The sequence below is a fragment of the Aquarana catesbeiana genome, linkage group LG02 (assembly GCF_042186555.1).
Source record: "Aquarana catesbeiana isolate 2022-GZ linkage group LG02, ASM4218655v1, whole genome shotgun sequence".
Classification (NCBI taxonomy): Eukaryota; Metazoa; Chordata; class Amphibia; order Anura; family Ranidae; genus Aquarana; species Aquarana catesbeiana.
The window spans coordinates 778,056,719-778,070,165 of record NC_133325.1 but is presented as its reverse complement, the minus strand read 5'-3'; the positions used below and the strand labels follow the sequence as shown (position 1 = coordinate 778,070,165).

General features: G+C 44.1%; 1 protein-coding gene across 2 annotated transcripts in view; it reads right to left on the bottom strand.

The window, feature by feature from the left end:
* ARHGAP31 (Rho GTPase activating protein 31) overlaps positions 1-13,447 on the bottom strand; it is a 322,286-nt gene that overhangs the window by 33,786 nt on the left and 275,053 nt on the right. For both annotated transcript variants that reach the window (XM_073617391.1, XM_073617390.1), the window contains exons 5-7: positions 7,843-7,950; positions 3,838-4,019; positions 109-304 (exon numbers count right to left, since the gene is read on the bottom strand). In XM_073617391.1, the coding sequence (XP_073473492.1) occupies positions 109-304; positions 3,838-4,019; positions 7,843-7,950 (486 nt within the window). The remainder of the gene's footprint in view (positions 1-108; positions 305-3,837; positions 4,020-7,842; positions 7,951-13,447) is intronic.

Genomic DNA, 13,447 nt, shown 5'->3' with positions numbered 1-13,447 from the left:
GACAGGGGCTGTGATTGACATTCAGAGTGCTTAAAACATGCATGTCCAATGCCACATTTTGAAGCAAGTGTGAACGAGCCCTTAGTGTTGCACGCTCATGAAACTTACTTGTTTTCTGGTGGATCGATGACTGTGTGGAATAAGGTCCCGCTGACCGGTACAATCTCGGGTAAGCTGTTTTCCCGTCTCTCCTTTCTGGCCGGGTGAGTGGCGGAGAGACTCCTGGCCTGTGCCTCCTCCAGACTGACCAGCTTCATCGGCAGGGATCCAGAGGGTAGGGTCATGCTCTTCACTATCCGGCATTCTGCAGAGAGAGGAGACAGAGGACATTATTACATAATCTTTGGAGAGCATTTAGGCCCCATTCACACCTCCAAAATGAAGCTCCAAAATGCTGGAGGAGAAAAAGATCAATTATTCTCTATGGAGATGATTCGCATCTTAGCAAAAGAAAAAAAAAACATTTTCGCAGTTAATATTGCTTGTATTGCTTCTTTTTTTTTTTGTTTTTTTAGTTTTGTTTATTTTTAATGTTGCCTTGCAGTGCCACAAGCCAAAGTTTTAAGACAAATACACTGAAATCTCTCTGAATGCAAGCCCACAAATTTTGTGGTGAAGTAATGGATTCTGGGATCTTTTTGGATCCCTCGCCAAGGCTGCATTCTCACCTGAGCCCTTTTTTGGGCATTTTGTCGTGCGGTTATGTGTTTTTGAGTGTTTCTGTACAGCGTTTTTAAAGGGTTTTTCTGCTTTGTTTTTGTTTTTTTTATTAGCCAACAGAGAAATGTATAATTTGTTTCATCATTTGCTGCTACTGTATCTTTTTCAGATTTTTAATTATTTGTATTTATTCATTTGTTTGTTAGAGGGTAGGGTTAGGAGTTAATGTATTTTTTTTCCTTTGTTATTTATTTTATTTTTGTTACTTTTTATTTTTTTGTTAGGTTAGGGGTTAATATTAGGGTTAGGGGTTAGGGATTAATATTAACGTTAGGGGTTAGGATTAGGGCTTGGAGTTAGGGCTTGTGGATCATTTATTTTATTTCTATGTATTATTATTATTTTTATTGTTATTTATAATTATTTATTCTTTTATTTATTTTTATTTAATTATTGCAATTGAGCGGAAAAATGCACAACCAAACGTACAAAAACACTCAAAAGCATGCAAAGCGTGCGTTATCTGAGGAAGAAATTGCTCAAGGAACAACTAGCAACTTTTGGAGGAACCCTCATGGAACCCCTAGAAACCTCTGGAGGAACTTTCAAGAAACTCCTAGAAACCTCTGAAGGAACCCTCAAGGAACTCCTAGCAACCTCTGGAGGAACCCTCAAGAAACCCCTAGCAACCTCTGGAGGTACCCTCAAAAAACCCCTAGCAACCTCTGAAGGAACTCTCAAGAAACCCCTAGCAACCTCTGGAGGAACCCTCAAGAAACCCCTAGCAACCGCAAGGAATCTCTAGCAACCTATAAAGGAACCCTTAAAAAAACCCTAGCAACCTCTGAAGGAACCCTCAAGGAACTCCTAGCAACCTCTGGAGAAACCCTCAAGAAACCCCTAGAAACCTCTGGAGGAACCCTCAAGAAACCTCTAGAAACCTCGAGGAATCCCTAGCAACCTATGAAGGAACCCACAAAAAACCCCTAGCAACCTCTGAAGGAACTCTCAAGAAACCCCTAGCAACCTCTGGAGGAACCCTCAAGAAACCCCTAGCAACCTTGAGAAATCCCTAGCAACCTATGAAGGAACCCTCAAAAAACCCCTACCAACCTCTGAAGGAACCCCTAACAACCTCTGAAGGAACCCTCAAGGAACCCATAGCAACCTCTGGAGGAACCCTCAAGGAACCCATATCAACCTTTGGAGGAACCCCTAACAACCTCCAGAGGAACCCACAAGGAACCACAGGCAATCTCTTGAGGAACCTTAGGGTTTCATGGTACCCTGGTTGAGGAACCCTGGTGTAGACATTTGTCCAGGGTCGTTGGGCCCTAGGCCATGACCACCAAATATGAAGCATTGTGCCCTCCTGACCACATGTTCGAATATTTGTTTTAAAGATTTTATTTACTTTTAACATTTGATTTTGGAATGAATGGACTTTATCGAACGAAAACCACATAAACTGTTAGAATTTTCATTTGAAATTATACCCATTTATGGCCAGCTTAAGACATGGTTTAAATACCATGCAGTGATGAGTGCTAACAAGCATGAAACTTCAGTACCCGGGTATAAATGACTCCATAATATTAGTCCATGCCTGTACTATGAACCAAAGATTCTCTACACCCATTGTCCATAAATGAAGAATAATTAGGTTTTCGGGGTTTTTTTGGATTTATGGTGGAAGTGAAGACGCATAAATATTTTGTCTGGTTTTTTTTGCAACCAAGCAACACAGGAGATGACATGAACATGAGCCTGGTTTCCATGTCATTGTCATTGAATAATATTTGGAAAGCCTCTGAGTACTCTAGTGAAGGACAAACAAGAACACTGCAAAGTGAAAACAGAACCGACACATCATATTCTGGCACCGAGAGGCGCAACAACAGCTCACTTACCAGAATAAACCTTGTTTAACTGGGGACAAGGGATGGCCCGGCCAAAAATCCAGAGGATTTATTTGTGAATAAGAATGCGCTATGTTTTTGTTTACTCTGCGATGGCTGCCAAAGTTGGATTAGTGCAAGAAGTCCTATTTTTTTCAATGAGGTTTGTAGGCTGTGTCACTGGAATCACATAGTCATGTTGTTTTCATAGAAAATTAAACTTAAAGTCAACTCCGGGAGAGCCTGGTGCTGGTAATTTACAGCAAGAGGGATCCCTCACTAGAGGACCGGAGTGAATGGTGTAGCAGGCCAACATCTAAAAAGTAAAAATATGTCCTCTACACCAGTGCTAGTCAACTTACAAGGTGTAGGACCCTCAGCTGCATCCCCTGACACCACCAATATGTTCTGTATATGTAAGACGACAGGAGATGGTCAGAGACTGCAGACATACAAGAGACTGTCAGAGATTTCAGAAATACTACAGGAGATTTTCAGAAACTGCAGATATACTAGAAGAGGCTGTGAGAGATTGCAGACATGCTACAAAAGATGGTCAGAGACTATAGGGATGCTACAGGAGACTGTCAGAGACTGCAAACATACTACAGGAGATGGTCAGAGACTGCAGACATGATACAGGAGATGGTCAGAGGTGGCAGATATACTACAGGAGATGGTCAGAAACCATAGACATACTACAGGAGATGGTCAGAAACCGTAGACATGCTACAGGAGATGGTCAGAGATGGCAGAAATATTACAGGAGACTTCCAAAAGACTGTAGATATGCTACAGGAGATGATCAGAGGCTGCAGAAATGCTACAGGTGACTGTCACAGACTCCATTCACTAACTGCAATAGATGGTCAGACACTTTAGACATGCTATAGGTGATGATCAGAGACTGTAGACATCCTACAGGAGATGGTCAGAGACTTTAGACATGCTAAAGGAGATGGCCAGAAACTGTAGATATGCTACAGGAGATGGTCAGAGACTGTAGACATACTACAGGAGATGGTCAGAGACTGTACACATACTACAGGAGATGGACAAGAGACTGCAGACACGATACAAGACACGGTCAGAGACTGCAGACATGCTACAGGAGATGACCAGAGACTGCAGACATGCTACAGGAGATATTATGTTTTAGACTATAACACCCAAAACCTTTTTTCCCCTGGACCAATTGAATCGAAACACGTTGGGGTTAACTGCTTTTTGCAATTGAGGGAAAATCGGAACATAGAAGTTGGATGTCCTGCCAGGTTACCTGGTACGGGAAGTTTGTTGGCTGAGAAGTGGTCCTCTTCTTTCTGCTTGATGGGAGCGGGTGGGTCCTTACTGAAGATCTGTTCCATGTGATTGAGGATAAACTCAATGACAACTTGTTGAACCCGAACTTCAAGAAAAGCTGCATCTCCGTTACACCCTGAATCCTCTATTTCTTTACACCTGGAAGAAAATATTTGCTGTGAAAAAAAATCCTGTCCTTCAGGAACTACTGTAAGAAGATGAATCTGGGACCACTTGATCCTCCATGGGCCCCAGTACAAAGAATAGTGGAAGATGGCTACTGTGATGACATCAAGCTTTCCAATCCTTCTAACATTCATAACAAAAGAAAAAAAATATAATTTTGTCCAATGATGTCATGACTCACACGTTGACTTTTCAAACAGAAACAAATCATAGTAAACAGCACAACCGGATCAGTGACCCTAATTTTCTCTACTGTAAGGAAGGATTGCAGCTTGGTCACATCAATGCCCCCAGCCTGTGATTTTACAATGGAGGAAAAGCAGCACATTGACTGCTTTCTCCTCTTAAAGGCACCTTCAGTCTTTTGACTGCCAAGCAGTAAAGTTATGATTAATTGGCTGAGAGGGCTGCCTCTCCCACTCCCAGTGTGAGTGGTGCTGCAAGAGGTCACAGGGGGACATATTCAGGACTTTATGGCAGCTCTATGTAAAAATGCATTTGAAGAGCTTTTAATGGACACATACCTGGATTAAAGGTTGTGTTCACATCTTTCTGGAGTTAATTTTTTGTTTTTTTCTAAGACGAACTGAAAAAGCCCATAACTCATAACTGGAATAAATGTTTAGGGGGTGGGGGAAGGTGAACCTTGGAGATTTATTAAAGTCAGTCCACCAAAAAAACTGTATTTATGTTTTTAGTAGAGGCTGAAGGATTAAATCAGCTCATGTTTTGTTAACTCCTTTGAAGACTCCTCTGGGAAGGTCTCTGTGATTGGATTCTCAGGTTTGTACCCCCTGCCACCTCTTTTACAGGAGTATGTTGGTGGTCTGGTGCTACATACACCAACATACAGTCAAGGAAGGATCGTTCTCTTGGAAGGTTGGCAGACACCAGGACTCACAGGAGCAACATCAAAACTTTTAAACTGTTTCATGGAATCCTGGAAGACCCAAATCCAAGTGCCATCACAACCACCACATTAGAACAGCCTCTATTAGGAGGCCACAGTCTTCTATTTGTTAACTATTTACTGAAAGCCCTAATCAAAATTATTTTTTTTGATTGTCCACCATTTCTAAAAATCCAAAAAACAGCTCTCAGTGACAGCGCAATATGCTATTTTTGGCATTTCCCCCTACTGACTTACTGCTTTGCAGTCCAGTCCTGGTTCTCTTTTGGGTTGAATAATGCCCAGAGTCATTCAACCCACTTCCTGTTAAACCAGAAAACCAAGGACTCAAGCCTTGGAGGTACACCACAAAGCCACCATGGGATCACAGGAGAATGCTACGGAGAATTATGTTTTTCTTGGCGCCTCTCTCTGCAACTTTCAGAACCTGCCTACTGCCAGAAGAAGAGAAAGAGGACCTGAGGCGTCACATGCCCAGACCAAAGATCACTGGAAAAAGGATGATGTGTTAGGGGAGCAGGTCCACTCTTTAACCCATTCTTGCTGGACCCAGTGGTAATGAGCTTGTCTTAAAAGCAAGACTGGACTGGGACAAAAAATAGACCCATGCATTTTAGACTGAGCAGCCCATTTTTTTTTTTTTAAATCAGAACCTTACTGTGAGAGGAGGACCCATGCTTTTTGGATGGCGACAGACCAGCACAGCACCAGAGATGAAGAATGAAGACAGTATCTGGCTACGCCCATAGTGTATCCTAAGCACGTTGCATATGCTACGCGATGTGCGTAGCCTGATATTCCTCCTCTAATGGGTTGCCTCAGCCTACTATCCCTCCTTGAACATGGTGTGAGCCAGCCCTGTGTCCTGGAGCCCAGTCCCGGAAGTTGGCTCCACTAACTTGGCTGGAAGGGGGACACTAGCTTGGGCACCTGGGTCAAGTGCCTGGCATCATCCCCTCTGTGGCAGCCAGTATCTCTTTGATTTGGGGGGGGGTGTCACATCCTCAGCTCTGAGAGGTTCATGCTGGGACTTGTAGTCCTTCACTTTTAGGGAAGTCACATCCCCAAAAGTGAAGGACTATAAGTCCCAGCATGAACCCCTGAGATCTAGGGATATGACCCTTCCAAAAGTTAAGGACTACAAGTCCTAGCATGAACCCCTAAGATCTAAGGTTATGACCTCCTCCTCCTCTTTCTATCCCTCCGAGGGTGTCATCTGTCATCCAGCACCAGCTCAGCTGCCATCCTCTCTGTCCCTGCATCTCTGCCGGCTCCCTCATGACAACCCAACAGGTTCTATCTCCGGCCATACCTCAGACTCTCAAATCTACTTCCTTTCACTTTTTAAACAGGGGCCACCACTGCAAAGGCTGAAGGAGGTGGGTGGAGCTGTGCACTAGGAGGAGGTGAAGGAAGTTACATCCCCCTCCGCTCTGAATGCTGGGGCCTCTATATGCATTGCATCACTGGTTGCTTGATGCCAGATGGTCCTAGCAACCAAACAGTGGCCAGTGGCGGCTAGCGGTAGAACCAGAGAAACTGGGTCTCAGCCAGGACTAGTATTGTAAGTGAAGCAGCAGCCTTTTTTTTTTTAGAGCATTAGATTGGCCCAGGGGCTATTGCCACCCTGTCCCCTGGCTCAGTCGGCTCCTAACATGTGGCCCAGTAGCCCCGGCCCACCGGGCAAATGCCCGATGTGCCCTATGACCAGTGCGGGCCTGCTTAAAAGTGTACCATGGGTATGGGGCCCTCCCAGGGAAACTACCCTACTCTCCATTGTGCATGCAGCTGCCTGGCAGTTGACCTGTTCAGCACCTACTGACTGTCCTCTGCATACCTGTTTTGGACTTTACACCAACAGGCTCCACGTCACAAGGTTAATTTACAGGAAATGTCTCTATATAGAGGTTAGGAGAAGGAAGAGCCCATACTGGACACTTCTTTTTCTTCTAGTATCCCACGGAGGCGGGCCGGGGCTGGCACTCCTTATTAGGTTCCAATTGAGTTATCATACACACCTGGAGCAGCGGGTCTTTCTTCGTTTGATTATAGCTATGGGGCATTTAGAGGCTTAAGAAGGAATTACAAAATGCTGCCTCTGTGCACTACTCTACAAGTATGTAAACTTAACAAAAAAAAAAAAGGCTCCAAGTAGGTAGGGTAGAAAGCAAGAAGTGGGTGCCTCAACCTAAAGTAGAGCTTCCATTTTATATTATGAACAAGTCAATAGGAAGAGTGTATACATCTAAGGGTGGGTTCTACCTTATTCCTCAGGACATATAAGAAGCCAGAATATAACCCACCCGATCAGGCTACTTTGGGTCCATTAACCATGTGTGTAAGACCAGGGCTTTTATTCTCAGAGAATAGGTGCAGGTACCTACCCACCCCCACCACCCACGCTCTACATACTTCCGAGCACTGTCCCTTGATTCTACCCCCTACCCACTTCCTAGTACTGTCCCTTTAGGAGAATACAGAGCCAAGTATCATTTTGTGGTGCTAAGCAAATTGTATAGAATTTGTTAATGATCACCAAAAAAAACAGTAATATAGATCCCCTGCACCCAGCAAAAATAGACCCCCAGCATTAATAGATCTACCGAGCAACAATAGATCCCCCAGCACCAATAGACCACCCCAGCAACGATAGATCTACTTCAGCAACAATAGACTCTAAAGCAGTCAGCAAAAATAGACCCCTCTCTCAACAGTAGATCCCTCCCAGCAACAAAAGACCCCCCCCGAGTGACAATAGATCACTCAGCAGCCAGCATTAATAGATCTTCCAGCACACCCCAGCACCCCTTGCCATTACATACATTCAGTGTTGGAACTACATTAACCCACGTTCCTGCTGAAAAAAAAACCCTGAGTAAGACATACCGGAGTAGGTTAGGTGCCCAGACAAGTGCCAGGTTCCGGATGTGCATGTTGGTGGTAGAGCTGAAGGAGGCAATATGTGTCAGGTGTCGGCTCAGGTATTCCAGAGTCCTAAAACAGAGCAACAAAACAATTACTCCGAGCTGGTACACTCAGCTTGCAATCTACAAGCATGGTCCATGTACAAGAACATGGGTTATGTGAAAGCAAAGTCAAGACTAAGATCATTTTTAGTAAACATACAGTTTATTTTCTTTTCCAATAAGCATGTTAAGAGCTACAGAAACAGATAACACAGAATGCGAAAAAGTCACCATGTACAGTAGATAAAATTCATATCCGTGTAAACACTTTTAGAGGGCCACCATTTTTTTTCCTTCATGGAAGCATTGCAGCTTTTCCACAACGGGGGTTATTTTTGAGACCATTTTTAGTAAAAAAAAAAAACTGGTGGAGTTTACCTTTAAAGTAAATGCAACCCCAATCACTAAAATCTAATATAAGCTTTACTGTAAATTTGTTCATGTCATTTCATGAGACCCTAGGGAATAAAATGGTGATCTTTGCAATTCCTTTTTCGCAGTTTTTCCAATGCAATTTTTTGGGAAAAAAAAAAATTACACTTTAATGAATTAAAAAAACTAAAAATTATATATATATATATATATATATATATATATATATATATATACCCCCTTTTTCTGTATAATATGAAAGATGATGTTACTCTGAGTAAATAGATACCTAACATATCACACTTTAAAATTGCGCATGCTCGTGGAATGGCGACAAACTACGGTACCTAAAAATCTCCATAGGCGATGCTTTAAACGCCTTTACAGGTTACCAGTTTAGGCCCCTTTCACACTGGGGCGGTGGGGGCGTCGCCGCTTTACCGTCATTTTTGCGGCGGTATTCGGCCGCTAGCGGTGCGGTTTTAACCCCCGCTGGCGGCCGAACAAGGGTTAAAACTGCTCGCATAGCGCCGCTACAGTCACGGTATTGCCGCGGTATAGCCGCGCTGCCCCATTGATTTCAATGGGCAGGAGCGGTGAAGGAGTGGTGAATACACCGCTCCTTCACCGCTCCAAAGATGCCGTTTGCAGGAGTTTTTTTTCTCTCCTGCCAGCGCACCGCTTCAGTGTTAAAGCCCTCAGGCTTTCACACTGGAGAAACAGTAGCGGCAGTTTTAGGTTGGTTTGCAGGCGCTATTTTTAGCGCAATAACGCCTGCAAACCACCCCAGTGTGAAAGGGGCCTTAGAGTAAGGCTCGATTCACATCTATGCATGTTGCTTTTGAGCGTTTCTGCAGTGTTTTTTGTGATGCTTGCCACGTTTTTGCCGCGTTTTGCGTTTTTTTTTTTTTTTTTACAGTATTTTTTATACTGTATACAGTTTAAAAAAAGAAAAAACCCCAAAAACGCAAAACGCGTCAAAAACGTTGTACTTGCGTTTTTGATGCTGGTCCATTGAATTCTTTTAGGCTCCATTCACACTAATGCGTTTTTTGATGCATTTTGCATTTTGCAGAAATGCATGGGAATTTTTTAACATGGGTTCCTATGGAACATGTTCACATCAATGCCTTTTTGTATCTCTGCATTTTTGGAAAGGGTCAGGGACTTTTTTCATGCAAAATGCAGCGTTTTGCATGGAATGGAATTCAATGGACAAGCATCAAAAATGCAAGTGCACTGTTTTTGCAGCATTTTTACAGCGTTTTTGATGCGTTTTTGCAGTTTTTTTGTTTTTTTTTAATTTTTTTTTTAAATGTAAAAAAAAAAAAAAAAAAAAAAAACCACAAAATGCGGCAAAAACGCTGCTCAAAAACGTGGCAAGCATGACAAAAAAAACTCCAAAAACGCTCAAAAGCAACATGCATAGGTGTGAATCGAGCCTAACATGCAAAATGCTGCATTTTGCATGAAAAAAAGTCCCTGACCCTTTCCAAAAACGCAGAGGTACAAAAAGGCATTGATGTGAACATGTTCCATAGGAACCCATGTTAAAAAATTCCCATGCATTTCTGCAAAATGCAAAATGCATCAAAAAACACGTTAGTGTGAATGGAGCCTAACAGAGGAGGTCTTGTGCTAGAATCATTGCTCTCACTGTAACGTTCGCGGTGATACCTCACATGTGTTGTGCGAACACCGCTCCTTAGGGGTGCAGGGGCGCTGCCCCTCCTGATCCATGGGTTTCGGCCCCTAATCTACATGGGCGCCGGACGCTTGGATTTCAATGGATCTTTATCTCTTTTAGAAGCACATGATTCGAGCCAGTTGAGGTGGCAGAGAAAAGGGCTGGGGAATCTCTGTCCTCAGTCCCTTTCTCTGTCTCAAAAGTGAGATACCAGAGGTTGGTTTAGACCAGTGATGGCGAACCTTGGCACCCCAGATGTTTTGGAACTACATTTCCCATGATGCTCATGCACTCTACAGTATAGCTGAGCATCATGGGAAATGTAGTTCCAAAACATCTGGGGTGCCAAGGTTCGCCATCACTGGTTTAGACCCTTGACATGTCACCAAAGCCCCCCCCCAACGGGGCTTCTAAAAATGTAAAAAATAATAATAAATAAATAATAATAGTAATGTTGTAAAAAAATTATCAAAAAAATAAAATTGTAAAAACCGTCCACTGCCCTGCTTACACCAATCTCTGCTCTACTGACCCGTCTACTGCTCTGCTGATATACACACATGTGTGCTTTTGCACACCCTAATGCAATAGGCTGCATACTCCATTGCAGACTTGTTTGAAGTCCACCCTGGGCGTTTTTTTTTTTTTTTTTCACATGGTGCTCCTGCCACCCCAAGACAGGATGCATGTTACTGGCAGGAGCACCATGTGAAAAAAAAAAAGAAAGGAAAGAAAGTGATGCAGCTGCCACACCTAAGGACTGCTTTAGATACGCCTTAACCTCGTACAAATCAGAATACAATCATTTATCATTATAAGATCAGCTGACCTTGTAGAATTTTCAATGTAAAGCTTTGGAGGATCCCACCGTATAAATCCAGGCGGAGGCCTCTCGGAGACGCACAATCCCAGCCTCTGGGAAGACTAGCAGCGCATACATTCTGTCCGCTCTTTGTATATAAATCACCTCATTTACACAACGAGATTTATTCTCGGCTTTACAAAATGGCTTTTTTTTTTTTTTCCTGGAGGATGCAGCGCTGCCCGTGTAAGATCTGGATCCGGAGAAGGCGGCGAACGCGCTTATAAATATTTATCTTGCCGGATGAAAGTACCTGGAATTCTTCACATCGGCATTACAGTAATGAAAGGAATATTCAGAATATCTCCGCAGCTCTATATAAGGCGCAGCGTGTCAGCGCCACGGCGACTTTTATACCAAACAGTCACGCAATCCGGATTCCTAACGACTCCGACTCTGAAAATACATCAGCTAAATCCACCATCCCGCGGCTCCGCGTTAATACCAGAGGCTTAAAATATCAGCGTTGTATTTGTGGGGGGGGGGGGGACATTTAGGGAGCCTGTTTTTAAAAGAGAAGACAGGAGCGAAGCTGAGATATCTCCTTTCCCTGAAATCTAGGCAGAAAATTTAGCGAAATGCGTTGGAGTCAATGGGGGATGCAATATTAAATTAAATGTCATTCCTAAGCAGGTTGTAAGGTTGTATTTGCAGCAGAGGCGTAACTATAACCACCATGAAGAGCCTCCCTGACCGCTGAGGGCCCTTTCCATTGTTCCTGGGGGCCCTTCCCTCCGAGCCTGGAGCCCTTCCCTTCAAATGGTTGCCATCTTAATCAATGCGACTCAAAAAATAAAAAATAAATCCTGCACTACTTTTTTGCCGATTTTGGTGTAATTTGAGTGCCACAGACTGCAATGTTAAATTGCACAAAAGTTGCAAGCAAGTCGCACAATTTTGGGGTAGTAGCGTGAACCTAGCCTTACGGTCTCGAAGCAAACCCTCCCCCCCCCCCCATGATGGCGGAATGCCAGGGTTCAGTCACAAGTGCATCATTGGGCCCTCTTGTTGGTGTCATTGGGAGGAATGGTGCCCCATCATTGGAATCAATAGGAGCTCGCATAACCTTCCCACATAACAGCTCCGCCCGGTGCTCAGACCTCAAGGCTGCTGACACCTCCCTTTCCTTAGATTGGGAAGAACTGGGCCTCTTTGTTGGTGTCAGTGGATGAAATAGCACCCCAAGGGCCTGATAAAAGCAAGCAAAGGGCCACAGTTTGGAGACCAATGCCCTAAGCCCAAGGACATTGTTTGGTTCCTGCCTGCTTTTGGGAAACCTTCTCCAATAGTTAAGAGTCATAAGATACAATGTAAAATGTATTCTGGCCTGGCCAATCACTGATGAGTGATGTGGGTTGGAGAAAAGAATACATATTTGACGAGGCCTTCTAGAGGGGCCCTTGCCTCCCAGGTTTTGCCTGGTGAGAATGTATGTTTGGCAGAATCCAGTCTTCCCTCTCAAGCTGCTGCTTGGGGAGGGTGTAGCTCTAGAGATATCCAGTAACTGCCACCCAGGCCCTTTGCCTGGAGGGGGAAGCCAAAGTTCTGTTGAGATGGATGCCTATGTGGGCATAATGGTTCACAACTGGCCTATGAGAGAGGTCTGAAGAGTCCTAAACTGGTCTATGTCAGAGACTGGAGATATTCAAAGGTAACACCCTCCTGGGCCTACAGAGTTCAGATTAGCCTGTGGTGGAAGCACAACGAGTTCTTCATTGGCTTGTGGAAGAGGCAGCAAAACAATACTAGAAGATACCACTTAAGTAGAGGTCAACTAAGCCAATAAATTTTGCTAAATAAAATAAAAGGTGCTGAGGTTCTGGGTGCAGCTACAGGGTAGGTCACTAGTATATAAGAGGGAGTTAGTCTACCTCTTAAGGTGGGGCTCTGCCCTGCCTCCAACCAGTGTAGGATGGCCTTCCTTTCCCCCTTGCACAACTATATACAGTAGGGGAAAAAAGTATTTTATCCCCTGATGATTATGTACATGGTAGGTTTTTATGGTAGGTTTGGTGGGTTTCTTTTAACAGTGAGAGGCAGAATAACAACAAAAATATCCAGAAAAACGCATTTCAAAATTTGTAAAAGTTTTACATTGATTTGCATTTTAATGAGTGAAATAAGTATTTGATTCCCTATCAATCAGCAAAATTTCTGGCTCCCAGGTGTCTTCTATACAGGTAAGGATCTGAGATTAGAAGCACTCTCTTAAAGGGAATGCTCCTAATCAGTGGTGGAATTAACAGGGTCGCAACAGTCGCATTTACGATGGGGCCCTGGCATTCCGTCAATGTGGAGGGGCCCCAGCAGGGTTGCTATTCACAGGGCCCTGAGCGGAGAGCGTTTCTCTCATGTACCAGCAGCACAGAGACACCGGCATTGACATTCTATTTCCCTCTCCGTCCGTCCTCTCTCGCACGGGATGACACAGGACACACAGCTGATCTGCTCCCCCTTCTCCCCTCTCCTCTCTCCTGTGTGCTCTGCGGGCAGTCAAGTGTGAAGGTAACAAGCTCACATTTCCCGCGGAGCACACAGGAGAGAGGAGGGGGAGAAGGGAGAGCAGATCAGCTGTGTGTCCTGTGTCATCCCGTGCGAGAGAGG